The following is a 22,006-nucleotide window of genomic DNA, read 5'->3' as shown; positions in this document are numbered from 1 at the left end:
ACAATTATGCAGCATCCTTTAGGGCGGCCACTCATTCGCGATCTATCGTTTCGATCTAGCGCAAACTACGCTAATATTATATATAAAGTGTACTTTGAATGAGGCCGCAATGTTTTTGCAGCCTCATTCTTTTTTGATCCAGTCAGTTTCCTATAAAACAGCAAAATAGTAACCTCAGTATACAAAGAAACGCCAAATAAGCTTTTGATGTTCTGACTTTTGACCATCAAAACGCGTTGTTGTTTTGACTTAATATTAGAAATGAATGCCAATTTGTAGTTTGATAAAAAGCGGACTAAAGCAATCTAGGAACGAAGCTACCTCAATGCCGTATTAAAAGCCTAGAATTGAGGCACTTATTTCTTAGAAAGATAATAAAAATTCGAATAAAAAAACCCCACAAAACGCAATTCATATGCGATGGATCGAAACGATCGATCGCAATTGAGTGCCCATCCTTAAATAATATTACGCGCCAGTACAAAGATTACAACCTTGTATTATCCTTTCAATATAAACTAGCGACCTTCTAAACGAGAAGCATTCTTAGAATATTTTACATACATTAAGCCGAACCTTTGCATGTTGTACAGGGCATAGTTATGTTCTAGGACTTAGGCATTAGAATTATATAACCGCATTCTAAAGTTTCAATGCTTCTAATGTCACTTTTTATAGGACTTGATCAAGTACTTATATTTATACGTGGGAGAGCCATGCTTCGGCACGAATGGGCCGGCTCGACCGGAGAAATACCACGTTCTCACAAAAAACCGGCGTGAAACAGCGCTTGCGCTGTGTTTCGCCAAGTGAGTGAGTTTACCGGAGGCCCATTCCCCTATTCCCTTCCCTTCCCATCCCTACCCTTCCCTATTCCCTCTTAAAAGGCCGGCAACGCACCTGCAGCTCTTCTGATGCTGCGAGTGTCCATGGGCGACGGAAGTTGCTTTCCATCAGGTGAACCGTTTGCTCGTTTGCCCCCTTATCTCATAAAAAAAAAAAAAAAAACTTAGGAGTTACAGCGATTTCACACTACGTCGAATCTGAATGCGATCCGAATATGTCATGAAATATGTCCGAAGAAGACGTAGAATTAATCCTATGATATACACACAAACTAATACACAGACACACTAAATCCGGCTTCAGCTACCTTACAGTACTCTACTTAGTAGTAAAATTGATAATGCGCATGAGTGACCGTGAATAATGACCGTGTTACAAAAGCTACAGGAATATCACGACGAACTTTGACTAATACATGTATCTTAAACGCAATGCAATTAGAAAATGCAATATCGTCTACCGTCGCTCGGGAAATACGACCGTTGCCGAAAAATTTCGAAATCTTCTATGCGCATTATCACTTTGGGAGCACTGTACTTCTCTATGTCATCCGTCAATATCGATTCAGATCAGATTCGGATCGAAATCGCTCTTAATACTTTTTGTTGATTTTAGGTCCTTGAAAAGGAATACGTGTTTGATGTTTAGGTCTCTTTGGCGGGGTGAGGCACGGAGCCAATATAAGCTTAGTATTAGCTCCGTGGGGCGAGGAGTAAGTGGGGCGGGCAGGAGCATGAGATACGCTTTTTTTATAAAATAAGGGGGTAAACGAGCAAACGGGTCAACTTATGGAAAGCAACTACAGTCGCCCATCGTGGGCCATGGACACTCGTAATATTAGAAGAGCTGCAGATGCGTTGCCGGCCTTTTAAGAACTAATACGCTCTCTTCTTGCAGGTTTGCAGATCGTATTGGTCCGAAAATATTGCTGATGACAATTCGTTCCAGTACACGTTACGTTATTGGTAAATCAGTGGTCAATCGGGTCGTTATCGGTAGAACGCGATCAGACGGTGAATCCTTATTGGCTGATATTGCACGTCATTGATACATAATGTCCCCTTCAAATTTACCAAGCGATCGTAAAGTTTTAAACGGCCTATGACAAACGAACCGTTATAAAGTCAACAACATAGGAAGCGTGGGTGACGAACAAACCACTTTGCGTCGTGAGTAGAGTTTCAATTTTCAACTCTGACTGATGGCTTTATTGTTGGTAGACTGCTCTATTATACGAATATAGTTTTAATGGCAATTGGTTAGCTAGAAAATTAATAATGTAAAGTTATGTTATATAGTTTCTAAGTTTTAATACAATTTATATAATGAGAACAAGAAAAATATTCGCTTTTCATGTAGCTATGTCCTAAAATATCAAAATGGCCCCAAAAACTACGAAGTGATGTCCCAAAAATCGCCCGGTAGAAAAGATTTCAACGCGTTTGGGGCTCAATATAACAGACCCCTGTATTAACTATATGGACTAAATGTAAATACGGTTGTCATAGGGACATCATGCTTTGTAATTTTGAACGCCTCCGTGGTCTAGTGGTATAGAGCGCGGCTCTTGACTCGGAGGTCGTGGGTTCGATTCCCGCGTTGGAAACATATTATTTCCAAGTTTGGTTAGGACAATGCAAGCTGATCACCTGATTGTCTGATAAGTAAGATGATCCATGCGTCGGATGGGCATGTAAAAAGCCGGTCCTGCGCCTGATCTCTCGCCGGTCGTGTCGGTCTTCCGTCCCACTCGGTTATGAGAGTAAAGGAACAGAGAGTGCTCTTGTGTACTGCGCACACACTTGGGCACTATAAAATTACTCCTGCGTAGCTGGCCTGGTTTCAATGAAACCGGCCACCGTCACCGAAACCGGTGTGGGAGCTTTTATTATTATGCTTTGTAATAATTCAAAGTCAAATATTATAACTTGAAGACTTGCATTGCATAACCAGCTATTCGTATACTCAGTGCGAACTGGGATATTATTGCGAATGTTATTAAACTAAACTGCATCAGTAATTTTGGCACTACTGATACAAAAACATACACATATAAACAAAAAACACACTTTTAAGTCCACCTTCGTCTAAAAACACAAACATTTCGTCTGACTGGACTTTATAATCTATATTGTATTCACAGCATGGCTTCTGACGTCATCACTGACGGTGTATGGTGCGGTGTAACTGTATTGCATTATTTCCGGCATAATAACAAACAAGTAGAAGCTTTAGCATGATACAAGCTATAATGGAAGAGTTGAACTATACCTGCAAAGGAAAGCCTATGTTTCGATCTATGTAGAGAATAATTGATAGAGAAATGTAGTGCAAAAGTGTTGTCAGGTTCACTCAAATTATTGTTTGTTCAAATGTAAGCCCGTTCTTTAATGATCATTTGGCATGATGAAGTCGTCATTTCAAGTAAAAATGCAAATTTAATGATGAAGATGAACTCATCATTCTGGATGCTTAAGACCTTAAGCAGACTTAAGCCTACTTGCAGTAATCTGGGTCAAGTGATAAGTTTAGTTGTCAAGTCATACCTTCTCTTTCATAAATACGGACAAGAGATAATAACGTGACATATGATTTAGTCTTTACTTTAACCAAAACTGATATAAATAAACCTTTAACTTTAAGTCATTAGCAGGCAGCAGCTACCGAAACGAATAGCCAAAAACGTTTTCAGGATATGACACAGCGAATGCCAAATGTGTAAACCTTTTGGTCCAAGCCATGAGGCAAGTCTCAAAAATTTTTATGCAAATTTTGACGTAAAAAATTTAAAAGATACTTCACCAAGCAAATTCGTTTATCGTGAGATATGCTATTCTTTACAATACGTCCTTCTAAAGCCTGAAAGTCCCATTACATTTCCCTCACGCGTGGGAGAGCCATGCTTCGGCACGAATGGGCCGGCTCGACCGGAGAAATACCACGTTCTCACAGAAAACCGGCGTGAAACAGCGCTTGCGCTGTGTTTCGCCGAGTGAATGAGTTTACCGGAGGCCCAATCCCCTACCCTATTCCCTTCCCAACCCTCCCCTATTCGCTTCCCTTCCCAAACCTCCCCTATTCGCTTCCCTTCCCATCCCTACCCTCCCCTATTTTATTCCCTCTTAAAAGGCCGGCAACGCACCTGCAGCTCTTCTGATGCTGCGAGTGTCCATGGGCGACGGAAGTTGCTTTCCATCAGGTGACCCGTTTGCTCGGTTGCCCCCTTATTTCATTAAAAAAAAAAAAAAAGTTTAGTGATCAAAGCGTGAGAAGGTTACGCGAACATAAAAAGACACATTTCCGCATTAATAATACTAGTAAGAATAGTAAGCTAATACGTATAGAAGTAATAATTGTGTATTTGTGTGTCTCGCCTCATGGTTTGTACCATAGCTATGTGGTAACGTCACACCTCGTTACCCGTAGCCTTCGGAAACATCTGAGGACTCCTTTCACGACGTGAAAAATCCGCTAATGAGCATCATTTAGATGAAAACTTTGTGAAAATGTTAAAAACTTAGTATGTATCGATCTTTGCATACTTTAGTAGAATAGCACAGAGTACATAATAGTTATTTAACTCATTTTTCAAAAATTTACGTAGTAGGTATCGAGTATCGATAAATACTATAGCTTTACACTCATGGTAGAGCTAGACCTTGTGTCCTTGTCCGTTAAACCATGTTTCTAAGGACAAAACATACAACAGAATATTAAGTCCTGATTTTATTAACCTGTCTGCAATATCATACATTCTTCTTTTTTAATTCATAGTCAACGAGAGAGATTAGCTTAAAAATTCTTTATTTAAGTACCTTATTATATATATATATATATATATATATATATATATATATATATATATATATATATATATATATATATATATATTCAGATTGTCTACCGCATTGTTTTTTCTTGGGTTTTCCTCACCAACATAATATTGCACATAATGTTTTGTTGTTATAAAAAATGAGTCAGCAAAAACCTTATTTGTAAACATTTTAGTGACTAATCGTATTTTAGTAATACATAATTTATATTATACATTTAATACCTAATTATGTATCTGCGATTAAAAATTTATAATAGCTAATACTTTGACCTTCATTAACCTAACATTAGGTAAGTACCAAAATTTAAACCTATCTTTCCTACCTACTTTAGCATTTAAACGGATAATATTATGTTATGTGTATTTAATAAAAAACCTTATTTAAATCAGTCATTAACGAGTCATCGTAGTACTTAACTAAATTAACGTCAAAATATTAATTTTGGTAACAATTTTTTAACTTATTAGTAGATAAGTTGAAAATACCTTTCATCGAATATTTGTAATGTAGTAAAGTTTACTTACTTTCGTCATGAATCCGTTTTCACAACAAAACAAACTTCAAAGATATTTCTACTACACAAAATATACTGTAACACAATACTACACGTCCTAAATACTACAATATATTTCCAATACACAAAATACACAGCAAAACTACACGTCCTTTGTCTACTACAACTCACTAACTACTACGCCTTGAACTGTGTCGTCACACCTTGTCACACCTTATTAAATAAACTTAATCACTGTTCAACACGGAAAATGTGGGTTTTCGTGAGCATCAATGTTACAGACTTTGTGTTTTTTCAGTGGAAAATTGGGATTTTTTTTTGTAACTCATGGTATTCGTTAAATATTATCTCGATGATTGGGTGTTATCGTACATTTAATATCGTTCACAACTACACAGCACACACCTTAGTATCCAACTTTTTCTCACATTTTCCGCCACAAAAACCATTTTCCAAATGTCGGTACCAATCCTTATTAATTTGACGCACAAAAATACATGTTTCCAAATATTTATCACAAACACCATTTTCCGCAATTTCCAATTTTCACTGCAGCTTTGGCGCACACGAAAACCCACTATTTCCAAATTTTCCCCAACTTTTCCCCCATAACGTCAATGCCCACAAAACTACCGTTTTTCCACAGCACCTCCACTTTCCCCCATCTTACCCACTCAAACCTCCATCTTCCTCGCTCTCTCCACTCTATCCCCCTTACCTTCTCGGGGGTGGCGTCCTCTAGCTCCAGCAGGCGGAACTCCATGAGCTCGATCTGGTCGCGGGCGTCGCGCAGCGCGTCGGCCAGCCGCGTGCACTCGCGCGCCGCGTTGCACTGGCACGACTGTGGGGTGAGCACACGTTAGTTTGGCCTTGGGATAATCGGGACTGGACGTTCACTTGGTTCATTCATAAACCTTAGGGCTCTATGAGGATATTATGCATAAGCATGGCCGCTATAGACAGGCTTTCTTTCTTTAATAGAAAAGACAGAGCGACAAAAGAAATCTTTCACTTTTTTCTATTCTTTCGTAATAATTATTTTTAAATTTTAAATTAATATGAGACTACTAAAACTACTCTAATTGCATGTTTTTACTTGACAGTGATTAATTAGATTTGCTTCTGTTAGTTACAAAAGCTATTTTATCACTTTTGAAATATATTAAATAAATAAACAGTAAAAAAAATGTTATTATCCGGTAAATTTGCTTCAAAACTAATAAGGATTACATAGTTAAATTTTAATGAACCTAACATTATTTATTGTAATTCGTATAAGATAATAACCAGTTCCTCAATAAAGAAGCTAAATTATCAAGTACTTAAGCCGGCTAAAGTGTCTTATCAATAGCCATACAAGTTTGATACTGTGGCCAAAATTTATTCAGGACTTTAATTTACACAATGGCCAATACAAAAAAGGCAAATTTGAAAATTAAAAAAAATATGTTTGTGACTATTATTTTCTCATTGTGTATGTAGAAAGTAAGTTTTTTCATCCGTGTATTTTATTTTATATTTAAGCCTCAGAATCATTCGTAACCGTAACGTAAATATAGCGCTAAATACTTTTAAATGTCGTTCTATTCTAATCTTTATTTGATTGAGATAGCTCGCATCAACGCTTGACATAAATAGTTTTCACTTTAGCTCTTTGTCCTACATTTTATTAAAAGAATCGTTACTTTGACAACATAGAAATTTCATTACTCGAATTTAGGACTTTATTCTCTATTTAACGTGAAGTATGGTCACACTAGTCAACAATAGTGAGTAGTGACGCAATAGTTTAGTGGGTGACATGTTGACTGTCTGACATTCTCGCTCGTGATGGCACCAAGGTTCTATTAGAGTGTATGTGATAATTGTTATGGAGATAAGTCTGATATTCAAGGAATCTGGAGATGATGATACATTCACAGAAACCAATGCTTGGATTTCTTTCAATAAGCCATTGAAAAGAGCTATTTGCCATCATTACTGTAGAGAGCCTTAGGGTAAGTTCATACTTCATACCAACCCAACGCGGTACTACTTACAAGTCTCAAGCAAAAACATGCAATAATTTCTAAACATAGAGACATTTTAATATAGAGATCAAAACTACAAGAACTGTTGTACAACAAGGTACTGTTTAAGTATTTAAGTTAGCTGTCAATACTGATATTCATAATTCCACTCAAGATAAGTTACACGGATTTAGTATTATATGTTTACTGCGTTAGTAATATCTGAATCCTGACCATTTTCTTGTCAGTTTACATTGGTTATGACAGCAACTAAGTAAATAATTAGGTATGGGTTCGTTTAAGTTTATTTTACTCCTAATAGAATCTTTATGTTTATAGACATAAGAGTTACTTTTGTAGAAGTGTCAACGCTGAACGTAGCGTAACGGATTTCCATTGGGAATAATATAGAGCTGTCACTTGTCAGTATGTATGTACATTCCGGTGCTTCTCCGTAATTGCGAAGCACACGCAGCTCTTAATTGTGATAATTGAGATGCAGGTGCAGTATTTTCCTAAATACGGAACCAGTAAATATATATTATAAAGGTTACCGAAGATAAAGGACTCCAAAAATGAAGATCGCATTCCAATTTTACAACTCTCGCGGTAACCAAAATTCGAAATTTAAAACTTTGACAAGTTATTTTATTTATCGAATCAGCCGAAGGATTTTTTAAATGTGACAAGTTGTTTTATTTTTTATTTTTATTCGATCAGGCGAAGACACTAACCCACATATCGTTGAGCGGCTGCGGCGAGAGAGAGGCGGGGCCCGACGACACCGCAGAGTCCTCGTCAGACGGAGCCTCCTGAAGTAAAGAAAAAAGAGGTTTGTAATACTTATAATAGTGAGCCAGAAAAGCTAGTAAAAAGCTAGTAAAGCTAGTAAGTCGATGGCACTATAATAAAGTGGTGTCAAATGTATCGAAATCTAGAGAAAATTAAATAAAATCGACCAAGTGCGAGTTGGACTCGCGCACGAAGGTTTCGTCATGTCCCGTACCACAATAGAGCAAAATTAAATTTTATTATTAACTAGCTGTTGCCCGCAACTTCGTCCGCGTGAATGTATGTTATATAAATCGAGATTTAGAAAATTGAACACCCATCTACGACTATTTTGGATCTATATTACACACGAAATTTTTAATTTAAGTACATCAAAGACCCAGGAAACTTGAACCTCAGATACTTATCGTTTTGAAAAATCCTTTCTTCGAAGGGAAACAAATTGGAATTTGTTGTGTTAGACTGTTGCCAATGATAACTGTGACAAAAACGCTTGAAGGCACGGATTAAGTTCCCATAGCGTTGTCCACGATATCACCGTAGCACAATAGACATAACTACCAAGTAGTTCGACTGCAAAGAAACGGACAGGTTTCAATATCTGTCAAATTCGTCGGGTTTCACTAGGATTATGAACGGAATGTGCCTCGCGCTGGCTGATATAAATTATTTTTAAATAATTAAAATAAAGATTCCAAAATTGGATTCTGACAATTTTAATCGAATGTAACACAAACAACAAAATGACCAAAGAGGAACACGTCCAGCGAATATGTCATAGTTTTAAATTCGTAGGTAACAATTTAACAACCCTAGCGACGATTTTCGTCATAATACGTAAAATTTAAAAATTTCAACATCAGTTCTAAGTCGGTATACTCTATAATTCTGTCTACTCTGACCGTAGTATGCGACATCAAATTTACACTGTAGGTTGTCTAGCATTGCAGCGGGGCTAAAATCGTCACATTTAGCAATTCCTCTCAATCAATTCAGCAAATGAATTGTCAAAACTGTCAAACTGACAAATGTCAAATCAGTACAAAAATACAGAAATGAATTGCAAGCAGAGTTGCATTTTGCGATTTTAGAAAAATGAATCATATTATGATTCTTAAAAGCGACCGTTTTAGCCCCGCTGTTCTTTCGTCTTGGCAGAAAAACTCTCCCAGAGAACATGATGAGAGGTTTATTCAAACAAATTGCCATTCAAACAATGCCTTCGGCCGTACATATTCTACCATTTCTACCTATGTGCTCGACCGATGCTAGTAACTTAGATCCGTAAAGTTTGACTTTAAAATTTCCATGGCTGGTAACGAATTGTGATATACAGTGGTCAATATCCATCCAGGGTTTGGATAATCGTTTACGAATATTAGGAAAAGTTTTAAAGATCGACCTTTGCTAGAATAAATTTGGTAATCACTTTGGCTGTCGTTGTAAATTTCGAGGAGTTCTTTCAATTCCATTACTTATCAAGTCACCGTTTTTAGGGTTCCGTACCCAAAGGGTAAAAATGGGACCCTATTACTAAGACTTCGTTGTCTGTCCGTTTGTCTTCTCCAGGCTGTATCTCAAGAACGTTTATAGCTAAAGTTATGAATTTCTTACAGATTGTGTATATCTATTGCCGCTATAACAACAAATACTGAAAATAAAATAATATCAATATTTAAGGAGGGCTCCCATACAACAAACATGATTTTTTTGGCCTTTTTTGCTCGATATCAATAATGACAACAGGCAGGCAGTTGAAATTTTCACAGAATCCTTAATTATATGTGTACTTTAATAATTAATAATACAATTAGAATATAATTAAAATTTAATGGGGGCTCCCATACAAAAACACAAGTTTTGGCCTATTTTTTTCTCTGTAGTGGCACGGAACCCTTCGTGCGCGAATCCGACTCGCACTTGGCCGATTTTATTGTCAGCATGGTATCAAATTCGGGCAATCTATACAACAAAAAAAGAATTTTGAAAATCTGACCACAAACAGCGAAGTAAATATTAACTCCTCCTTTTTTTAAATTCGGTTAAAAAAAAGTATCTAAGATGTTGACCAGGGATGTAAGGTATCATCATGCCAAATTTCATTGAAATCGGTCCAGCGGATTCAGAGATTAGCCTGTACAAACAGACAAACAGACAGAGAAACAAAAATTTCAAAAACAGTTAAAATGTGTTCTATTACTCTTCTAACATGCCCCTGACTCGTTTTTTCAAGTTTATTTTCAATGTACAAAAATTTTACCTCTACGATTTTATTATAAGTATAGATTATTAAAGTACATTAATACAACTGAGTATTTCGTGAATATTTCAAGTGCCTATGTGTTGCCGTTATTGATATCGAGCAAAAAATAGCAAAAATATCACGCTTATTGTATGGGAGACCCCCTTAAATATTTAATTTATTTTGTTTTTAGTATTTGTTGTTATAGCGGCAACAGATATACACAATCTGTAAAAATTTCAGAAGTCTAGCTATAGCGGTTCTTGAGTTACAGCCTGGGGACACACAGACAGACAGACAGACATCGAAGTCTTAGTAACAGTGTTTTTACCCTATTCTTACTAAGACTTCTCTTTTTTACCCGTTTTTACCCTTTGTATTGGGTACGGAACCCTACAAATAACTTATTTATCATATTAAGATTATTAACCCCATTAAATTAATGATTGTAGACTCGGCTGGCGCTTTCGCACACGCTTCGATGTCAATACATCAAGTCAGCTCTACAGATTTTTTATTCCGGGCTGTATTTTTTTTTTGTTCAAAATTGCCACTTACCCTGTAGAACGTTTCTTTTCTGTGTTGTATGTCAGTCTTCAGGTTTTCACGATTGCTTTTCTCGATACCCTGTAACAAAAGAGCATAATTTTAGTTTTCCAAATTTTCGCGACACCATAAAGCCTCTTCTACAAACATACTTAATCGCTCTTACTGTCGCACTCAGAGTGGAACATATTAAGTAATTACTTAAATGTAATTAATTCAACATTTTGACATAAGCCACATATTCTATAACTATCTGTCAAAGTCTTCATTAAATTGAAGGTTAATCATAATTAAATGTCTCTGAGTTCAGCGGTTAGTAATAAAAAATATCTACGCTGCGAATAACTTTAAAGAGTCTGCTTGTCTTGGTACGTTGGAAAAGTCACAAAACAGCTAAAGAGAGTCGAACTTAAATAAAGACGCAAGGGGATGAAGTGGGGTTACTATATTTATTTATATATTTTCCGTTACTTTACACAATTAAAGAACCAGGAAAATAAATTGTAATAAAAATGTTGATAGTGTGTATATTGTATAACCAGATATATTTGCCAGATGATGAAGTAGGTGTTAAAAGGTTTGGTCAAATTATAAGGGGAATAGATGAGTAATTACTAATTGCCCATATGCCCACTAGCTATTTGACCAAGCTTTGCTCGGTATTCAATAAAACACAAATAAAATGACATTTTCTAAAATGATTCCTAGCTAGATCGATTTATCGCCCCCGAAACCACCTATATATTAAATTTCATGAAAATCGTTGGAGCCGATTCTGAGATTCCAAGATAAGATAATATGTGTGGTAGGCATCAGATAGATATTCTGAAAAAAATTGATTCAAATTTACTCAGACAACATTTTTTTATATGTTAGTTATCCCCTTCATCCACTTACTTCTTCAAATATCTTTATGATGACGGAATATTATTTCAATTAGCAAAAATTACGTTACGATGTTAAGTTGGACAACGTTTATCTAAATAACATCGTCTAAAATTTCCTTATAACTTCGGACTGCGTAACAAAACCTAAAATTAATAGACCTCTTATATCACTTGATAATTCGCACGACAGTATAATAAGAACTTAAAAGCACAATTAGATTCATTTGACTTTTAGAAAGGTGTTTTAAACTTAGGTAATACTTAATTGTTATTGGCTTTATTAGTGGCACCCTTTTGACTTTTGAGGTTAGAGTATAACTTATAAAAAAGTTATAGATTAAAGTTTGATTTGCATATGAATGAATCATGAATAATGATGATCTAGCTGTATAATATGTAGCCTATTGGCATTTAATCATTTTTGTTTTATACTTATATAATATGTAAGTATATAATATCTACACAGGAAACTATTACCCTAATTAGATTATTTTTTTATTACTCCTACTTTTTTATGTTCTTGCGTAATTTATTTTCTTCAATTTTCGTATTTCTGGGGATCGCTAGCGTATAAACGAGGCTTCAAAGTTTCTAACAATAGTCAAATAGTAGTAGAAAGTTCACACGGAATTAGTAGTACAAAGTACTAACACTTTCGACACTTACGCCATTAGTACTTGTTAGTTAAGCCCTTTCACCTATTTCACTTAGTTACACTTATTGTCATTATCCTGAGTGAATGATTGACGGGACCTAAACTGCTTATTATTGCAGAGATAATTAATTTATTGTAAGTAGTACTTACATCATATTTTAATTCTAAGGGGTTCCGTACCCAAAGGATAAAAACGGGACCCTATTACTGAGACTTCGATGTCTGTCAGTGTCTGTCCTTCTGTCTGTCTGTCTCCAGGCTGTAACTCAAGAACCGCATAGCTAGACTTCTGAAATTTTCACAGACTGTGTATTTCTGTTGCCGCTATAACAACAAATACTACAAACAAAATAAAATAAATATTTAAGGGGGGCTCCCATACAACAAACGTGACTTTTTTTTTGGCTTTTTTTGCTCTTAATCATTAATGGTAGCAGGTAGACACTTTAAATACTCACTACATTCTTAATTATATTTGTACTTTAATAATTAATTTAAAAAGAAAATTAAGGGGGGCTCCCATACAAAAAACAATTTTTTGCCAACTTTCGCTCTATAACGGTACTGAACCCTTCGTGCGCGAGTCCGACTCGCACTTGACCGATTTTTAATGCACCTGCAGATTCGTTTATCGGATAAAACATCCAACTGTCCGTTTTCCATCAAACTACAATAATATGGTATATGTATTTACGTGAAAAGTCAAATTTTGATAGGTAAGTACTTATTGATTTTTTTTCTACTTTATTTTCAAAGGTGAATGCCCAAAAATGTATAGACCAAAAACCCGTAATCGATTGAAACCATTTATATGTGGCATAGTAGATTAGAGTTATACTGTACCCCAAATACAATATCCTTTTTGGAATAAACAATCACCGAGTACTTTAAAAACGATCGTAACTAATTGACTTTTCTTATAGGAATCTATATGATATTCAGGACGACGCGATGCTACAAACGATAGTGTGGCGATTAGTACGTAGTAAAAACATTTTTAATACAGATGTACAGTGTTGTAATTATGTATTTATGAATTTAATGTTTAAATATTCATCACTTTTATATCTGACAGTGTAGAATGTTAGTTTGGTATAGAAAATAATCTGTATACAATATGTACTGTTTTTTTATTAGGATTATTAAGTACACGATATCGGTTATATCATCGTTTTTTTATATAAAATAAAGGGGCTAACGAGTAAACGGGTCACCTGATGGAAAGCAACTATACTGTCGCCCATGGACACTCGCTTTAGAAGATCTGCAGGTACGATGCCGACCTTTGAAGGTTTGCAGGTCGTATTGAATAAGAATAAGAATATGCTTATTTTATCACCACACAACACAACACATATTGAAAATATAGTGACAGTTTATTTCAGAGTTTTACAGTGCGCAGCAGAAAGTTACGCAAAAAACGCACGGTGGAAGACTACCACTCATCAAAGTGATGAGGATGGTATATTTTTTGCATGGAGCGATGGCGAAAAGTTGCAGGTGGTATGATTCCGAACAAATTCTTAGAGCACTCCCCGTGATACAACCGATAGAGGATGTAGAGTGAAGCCACTTGTGATTTAGTTTATTCTTAAAATATATAATATTTGACATACTTTTTTAGGGTTCCGTACCCAAAGGGTAAAAACGTGACACTATTACTGAGACTTCGATGTCTGTCCGTCTGTCTGTCTCCAGGCTCTTACTCAAGAACCGCTATAGCTAGACTTCTGAAATCTTCACAGATTGTGTATATCTGATGCCGCTGTAACAGCAGATAATAAAAACTAAATAAAATTAAGATTCAAGGGAGGCTCCCATACAACAAACGTGATTTTTTGCCCTTTTTGGCTCCTAATCTATAATGGCTATATTATGAAGACACATTGTTTTTTTTTTACGAAATCCTCAATTATGTGTGTACTTTAATATTTAATCGCTCAATTAAAATAAAATAAATAATTAAGGGGGGCTCCCATACAAAAAACAATTTTCCCTACTTTCGCTCTATAACGGCGTTATAGAGCGAAAGTAGGGATTAAGTCGTTTCATCACCCCTTCGTGTGCGAGTCCGACTCGCACTTGGCCGATTTTTTTCTATTTAATTGTACATTATTGTCTATCAACATCGGTTTCACGAGAAAGATCACAAAAACAAAGGAAATAACTAGTTGATTCGAAGTAGATTCCATACTGTGTATCTCAGATTTATTTTTCAAATTATCGGTTTCGATTATGGTTTAGAAAAAAATGAATTGCATATTTTCAATCTACTATTTATGCTCTACTTTGCTGTACATAAATTATTTGGTTACGACTATGGGTTTTTTGGGCATAGTCCTTTCTAACATTACTATTAACTGTACATGTCTATTGTGTCTGTAGTCTGTTTCGTTCAGTACTGTACTCTGTTGTACCGCAGTATTCTAGTTTCATCTTAAATATTAATGTAACTTTAGCATTCTAATTTGGCATTCACAGGTAGATACCGAAATCTTATCTTAAAGTTATAATCCGAAAAGATGCGAAAAAGAAGAGTATTTTACCGGTCTTCATTTTCTTTTTTGTTTGTACCGTCATGGCAATCAGATAATTTGAGAAACCATCGGATCAATAAGTAGGATAGATCACGGCACATCATGACCCCAACTTTCGCTAATCACAGATTACCCGTGCGCAACTTCTATACGAAGGAGTTCCTTTATAATAGTGCGGAACCTTTTTACGAGATAAAAACTATTCTGCAACTCTTCTGATGTTGCCTCGTCGGTTTTCCATCAGGTGGCCCGTTTGCTCGTTTGCCCACTAATTTCAGAAAAAAAAATAGTATTTCCATGCCAATCAATAGAATCGGTTTTATCTATCTTTTCGGAATTTAGTATCAATACCCAAAATTCATCAAGATTGGTCTGCGATATGATGTATCAGATAGAAAGATTGACAGACGCACTTTCGCATTTATACATAATATTGTTATTTATTATCAGAATAGATATTGTAACAAATGTTTTTATTGACGTCGTCTTTCTCACGGTTCCCAATGCGTTTGTTTTATTTTTAACCGACTTCCAAAAAACGAGGAGGTTATAATATGTTCGGCTGTGGATATTTTTTTTTTGTTATGGTGAATTAACGAATGTAAAAAACTTGATAATTTATTAGGCTGTGTAGAGAAAACACTGTTGTGTGGTAATTTTTTTTATGAAACGGGGCAAACGAGCAAACGGGTCACCTGATGGAAAGCAACAATTGTCACCATGGACACAGGCAACATCAGAAGAGCTGCAGGTGCGTTGCCGGCCTTTTAAGAGAGAAAAGGATTACAGGGTAGGGGAGGTAAGAAAGGGAATAGGGAAGGGTAGGGAATTGGGCCTCCCGTAAACTCACTCACTCGGCGAAACACAGCGCAAGCGCTGTTTCACGCCGGTTTTCTCACGCCCGTGGTATTTTTCCGGTCCAGCCGGCCCATTCGTGCCGAAGCATGGCTCTACCACGTAAAAACATTTAGTCTATTCGGTTTTTTTAAGTTTATTCTATCTAATTTAGCTATTTTTTGACATTATTTTGATTGACCAATCAACAAAGGATATTTTGACAAACCAACAACACTATTGCATAGATATACTTCCACTAAAATATAGATGAGAAACCAACCACAAATCAGACAATTCGCATACCAATCATTCGCTCCATATTTTCTTCTTAACGAAAGTAAGACGTGAGTCACGTGACAAGAATCTTTTTCATCAATGTTAGTGCTTTCACTGTTTACTAGTCTTCATCCGGTTTAACTTAGGCTCTAAAGAAGACTTAGGTTGGGTTGCACCAACTAACTTTAACTGTAAGTTGTAACTTTAACTATAACTTTAACTTTAACTACAATGCAAAATGTCAAATCTTCGCCATCAAGACGACATATTTAACCATAACCATAGAGCTCGACAAGGTTTTAAATGCACGTGGCGAAAAAAGAAACTAACGCTGTCATCATACAAAAACGCCATTTTTAACAGTTCTCCTTTACCAGCAGCGCACCCGCCTACGTTCATTTATAACCTTGTTGGACCAGCTGTCATCTGTCAATTTCTCCGGTCAAAGTTAAGGTTAAAGTTAAGCTAAATTTAGCCATAACTATAACCATAACTTTAACCTTAACTTTAGCTTTAACCACGCCCCTGGTGCAACCCACCCTTAAAACGTGAAAGAATTTGAACCGAAACGCCACGATAAATCGTTACGTTTAGAAAAGATTATACTTAATTTCTTATCTTTTTTTAAGTGAATTCCTTGAGTAGACACCAAACAGTATATAAACTACGTAACAGTATAGATATTAAGTATATACTTACTTGAAAGTAGAAATCATAAAACAATATTTTTTGCAATTCGCAAATAATATTTATTCCAAATTCGAGTTTTGAATAAATAGAAAACAATGATATTCTACATACTTTGATTTTTTTCATTTAATATCATTGATAGAAAACAAAAACTGGCTGTAGAATTCCGGTTCTATTTTCAAAAGTTTTTTTTTTTTTACTGACCATAACAAAGGCAAAGATTTCAACGCGATCATTCTTAAATCTTATTTTTCTTATTAAGGTAATTTTAGTCTTTTAAGTACAAACGGCGTATTTGCCAACTACCAACTACCAGATCAGTGATCATTGTCCTTGTCTCTCACTTGCCCCAGTTCCCAGGGCCAGGAAGTCCACCATGTGATTTACTGGCTCCGATCACGATTTGAAATTAGAACTACTGTGTAATTACTATGGTAGAGTACTTATTGATTGGCGATTTCATAATTAAATATCGTTGGGATTTACCATTTTTAATTACTAATATTATATAGTCTGTCAAAAAAGTGAAGAAATTAAAAAGTGGCAACATCGTAGTGTCAACTGTCATCCCTTTTTTCTTATGCCGCGGCCGCATATATGCGAAGTGCTTCGCGCTAAAACCGATACTATTGGACGATCTGCGTGTATCGTCCAATAGTATCGTCTCATAGCACGAAGCTTCGGACGATAGACGCATGTGCAGCCGGGTCGTTAGATTGATTTGAAAGGGATGACACTACGATGTTGCCACTTTTTAATTTCTTCACTTTTTTATACAGTAGCAAATATTATATACCATTATTAAAGAATATTAATTAGATTGTATGTATTCCATAAGTTTAGGTGAAAGAATTACTCTCTATTATAACCAAGCCCACGTTGGAAGGTCAAAAAACCCTCAAAAAAGCCTCATGTATGGACGCCTCATTACTCATAAGTAGACTCATGACCAGTAGGTAGTTAGACTACTAAACAGTGAGTACCTGCAAAAGGTTAAATTAGACTATTGCCTAACGAAGACATCGTGACTTGTCAATCTTAATAACCACTGACCTTATGAGTTCGATAGCCGAACTAAACAAACGAAATAATTGTATGGAATTATGAACTGATTAAAAATACTCTTTAAATTAGTCCGCAAGTTATAATAAGTACTTAATATAGATTTAATAGTTTTCTAAGACACGTTCGATGAATTAATAAAAATATGATTAAGTATATTTTTCCTTTTCAAAAAGAACTATTATAAACAAACAAATGTTTTTAAGGATTAAAAATATATTTATATTATTTTTGCCCTGAACAAATAAAATATTAGATAATAAAATAATAATTAACTTACAGACTACTTCATTATTTTAGTGCATGCAGCATAACACAGATGGCGCTACTTGTATCATTGTTATGTGATTGTTATTGTTCGATTGAGGGGTTAAATAATAATTTTAAAACTCAAACGGTTTCGGTAAATTTTTTCTCTATCTACACAACACACTAAAATAAAAGCCTTTTATGCACTATTTTTAACAAGTAGGTAAGTATAAATTTTATAATAGGCCGGTTAGAAAAGAAAGTTTATTAAACAGTGGACTCATGGCACAAAAGTTCAAGTAATATTATTATTATTACTCATGTGTGCTTGCTTTAACTCAAACATAAAGATTATGAGATGTGGCCCTCCCAGATTTAAGTTTTAAGATAAAATTAAGTAGTCTCTTTGGCCTTTTAAGGTGTATTCTAGCAATAAAGAGTGAGTCAGTGTTTCACCATATTCGTTGAACATTAAACAGTTTAGGAATGTGACTGTATTCTGTGATAAAGCCGCCTATTTTGTTTCATAAAAGGTTATAGGCTTAGGTGTATATTATGACTTAAAAGGTAGCATTGGATACTTTAAATTATTGCTATTGGTTGATGACTAATATTTTAACCTTTAACCTTTTATTTTTAGGTCTAACCGCCGTACTCAGAGACTTTTAATTATGATTAACCTTTAATTTAATGAAGAGTTTGACAGATAATGTGTCTGCTGCATGATGGCTTATTTCAAAATGTATGATTTATAAGTAATAAGTAAGTAATTAATGTTAACTGGCGCACTCAGAGCTGATCAATGATAGTCAAAATTAATGTAAAGAAAATCATAAATCTTATTACAAGAGTTCGCTGTACCTTCAAGTACCTACTTAAGTTAAAATATAAAATAATTTCAGGATTTATGACTTAGGGCTATTTCCACCATTCGAATATCGCTTCGATCGCAAGACAGCACGTGTGCAACGCTCGCGAGTAAGCATGATCGAAGTGACATTCGAGATACGAAGAGTCAGGCCCCAGTACTTAACGATGATCTCCATGTTAGTGAACTTTAACCTTACCTACTAAACATCTGAATTTCACATCGAAAAGTTCAGGGTTATCAGAATAAGAACAAACAAAGGTACTTAAGGTTATAGGGTCGACGTCGTGTCAACTAATAAAACCTAAGGGCTTGCGAAACGCATACAATTGCCGGCTGACAGCCGCAAGCCATTCCCGCCACTATCATAATGCAATTAAGAGCAAAACCGTGTGAAATGATAGACAGACTTTTGACTTTTGTGAGATTAAACTAGCTTATGCATGTGGTGTTGGCTGTTGCTTGCATGATATTATTTATCGGGTTTTTGAGTTTTTAAATTATAAAAGTTTAAAAGTTTATCCAATCCAAATTATAAAAGTTTATCCATTCAATAGCGCGTGTGATTGGCTAACGTTAACGACCAATCAACAGAGTTTAAAAGTCTGTTAAAAATCCTCAGAAACTGACCACAAAACACAATAATATAACGCTACACTACGTAAAACATAAGAACATAATATCAATATTTTGCTTTAAGTAAAATGTGCTTGAAAAATTGGTCACGGCTCCTGAGCCGTGACCAATTTTTCAAGCACTTTTTTTCATAAGACTAACAATTTTAAGAGAAAAGATGGCATTTTTTTGAATAAAATATTTAAAATAAATACGATAATCAGTACTTAAACAAATGTTAGAGAGCTTTTTTTCATTAATATCGCTATTTAAAAATACGCTACTTCGAAAGTTTAAACTCGAATAAAGTTCACATGTATACACATAACTTTTATTCCGTCTATGGAATGCAAGCGAATCCGCTTTAATTAAAATAATCGATTATTATCTATCGATTGTGTAATATAATCGAATAATCGGAATGAATGGGTGAAAGTTTTGATAGAGCACGAGGATCGCTCGTGCGTCGTGAGAATTGTGACCCACTATTTGCTGAAGTATGTTAAAATCTACATTATATTATTTCTACTATTATACATGTGCATAGATAATCATTAATCAATTATAGGTCTACCAGGGTTTTTTTTTATTGAATAAAGGGGCAAACGAGCAAACGGGTCACCTGATGGTAAGCAACTACCGTCGCCCATGGACACTCGCAACATCAGAAGAGCTGCAGATGCGTTGCCGGCCTTTTAAGAGGGAATACGCTCTTTTCTTGAAGGTTTGCAGGTCGTATCGGTCCGGGATCAGATGGCAAATTTTGACGGCAGATTTTCAAAAAATATCCTTGATATTGGATACATTTTTATATTTGCATGTTTCACACACAGAATAAGCCGCAAGGGAAAAAAGGATCAAAATGTTTTATTCCTATTAACCCGGTATTGCTAGAGTCAATTTATTTTCTCACTTTTTGCCATCAGATTCCGGTAAACCCTGTTCTGAGGGTAAACCTATACAGGGTGTAACAAAAATAAGTGATAATACTTTAGGGTATGTACGTGTTCCTTGTAGAGAGTTCACTGTGAAAGTAGCAGCGCTGAAAAACTATTTTTTTTTTTCACTTTTGTATGGGGAAACTCGTGACGCTCGGGCCCTTGCCCATACAAAAGTGAAAAAAAATTTTCGTCTTTCAGCGCTGCTACTTTCACAGTGAACTCTCTACAAGGAACACGTACAAACCCTAAAGTATTATCACTTATTTTTGTTACACACTGTACTTATATTTTTTATTTGAAGTATATGATAAAGGCTGTAGCTAGCCCGCCTCGCCTGGTACATATTTAGAGCTTTTGGACTATTTTACTTATTTATTTTTTATTTTTATTTTCTTAGGAAAACTTACAGCTACATAATAATAACTATAACTAAAACTATTACAAAACTGAGAGCCAATAACAAGTTTCCACTAATAAATATAAATAGTAACTAAAGCAAAGTGAAAATTAAGCTCTGCATGGCAAGAACTCAAAAGTTGACTTAAATTTAGAACAATAAAATTTGTATACTTAGTTTAGATTAACTTGCGCTAAATAATAATAAGGTTGGTTAATAATATATATATATATATATATATATATATATATATACATATATACATATATATATATATATATATATACATATATACATATACACATATATATACATATATATATATATATATATATATATATATATATATATATATATATATATATATATATATATATATATATATATATATATATATATATACATACATATATACATACACATACATATATATATATACATACACACATATATATATATATATATATATATATATATATATATATATATATATATATATATATAATTTTATAAGAAGACCACTGCAAAAGTAAACAGTAAAATAATTTTTAATAATAATGGCTTGTTCATATAATATGATCTGATTTATTATACATTCCTTCCATTGTTACATCCTAACATAATTATTATGTTTATTAGGGCTTATTAATTCGAGAAATACGCATCCGTCAATACTTTTCTAATTTTTAAGGGTTTTAGAGAGAAAATATCTTCTATGTGATTATTTATAATAAAATTATTGAGTTGGGCGCTTGATCTATATATAAAAGAATTGCGACGATAAAACGTATTGTAAGGCGGGACGTAAAGCGGCACAAAATTACGGAAATATCGGATAGGAATATTAAAATTATATTGGCCTAACAATTCAGGTACATCGACAGTATTATTGATAATTTTACAAGAATATGCTAGATCTGAAACAGTTCTGCGATATTGTAGCGGTAGAAAATGAAATTTTTTACACCTCGCTTCATAATCTGGTAGATTAAGTCCACATTTAAACTGTAGATATTTTAAGAAGCGCTTTTGTATCCATTCAATTCTTATTATATAAGTATTGTATTGTGGATTCCAAACTTCACAGCAATATTCTAAAAGACTGCGCACATAAGAGCAATATAAAACTTTAATAGTTTTGGTGTTCTTAAAATGTTTGCAAGATCTTATGATAAGCCCTAAAGCTTTTGAAGCTTTGTCCACAATG

The 22,006-nt window shown here is 34.7% G+C and overlaps 1 protein-coding gene across 3 annotated transcripts in view; it reads right to left on the bottom strand.

Annotated features, from left to right (window-relative positions):
• The window catches only part of LOC121733836 (myosin-8-like), a 141,066-nt gene that overhangs the window by 12,840 nt on the left and 106,220 nt on the right, over positions 1-22,006 (bottom strand). For all 3 annotated transcript variants that reach the window (XM_042124213.1, XM_042124214.1, XM_042124215.1), the window contains 3 exons: positions 10,798-10,866; positions 7,940-8,017; positions 5,915-6,037 (listed from right to left, as the gene is read on the bottom strand). In XM_042124213.1, coding sequence (XP_041980147.1) covers positions 5,915-6,037; positions 7,940-8,017; positions 10,798-10,866 — 270 coding nt within the window. The remainder of the gene's footprint in view (positions 1-5,914; positions 6,038-7,939; positions 8,018-10,797; positions 10,867-22,006) is intronic.

This window comes from Aricia agestis, chromosome 14 (genome assembly GCF_905147365.1).
Source record: "Aricia agestis chromosome 14, ilAriAges1.1, whole genome shotgun sequence".
Taxonomy (NCBI): domain Eukaryota; kingdom Metazoa; phylum Arthropoda; class Insecta; order Lepidoptera; family Lycaenidae; genus Aricia; species Aricia agestis.
This window is presented reverse-complemented; position numbering and strand designations above follow the sequence as displayed.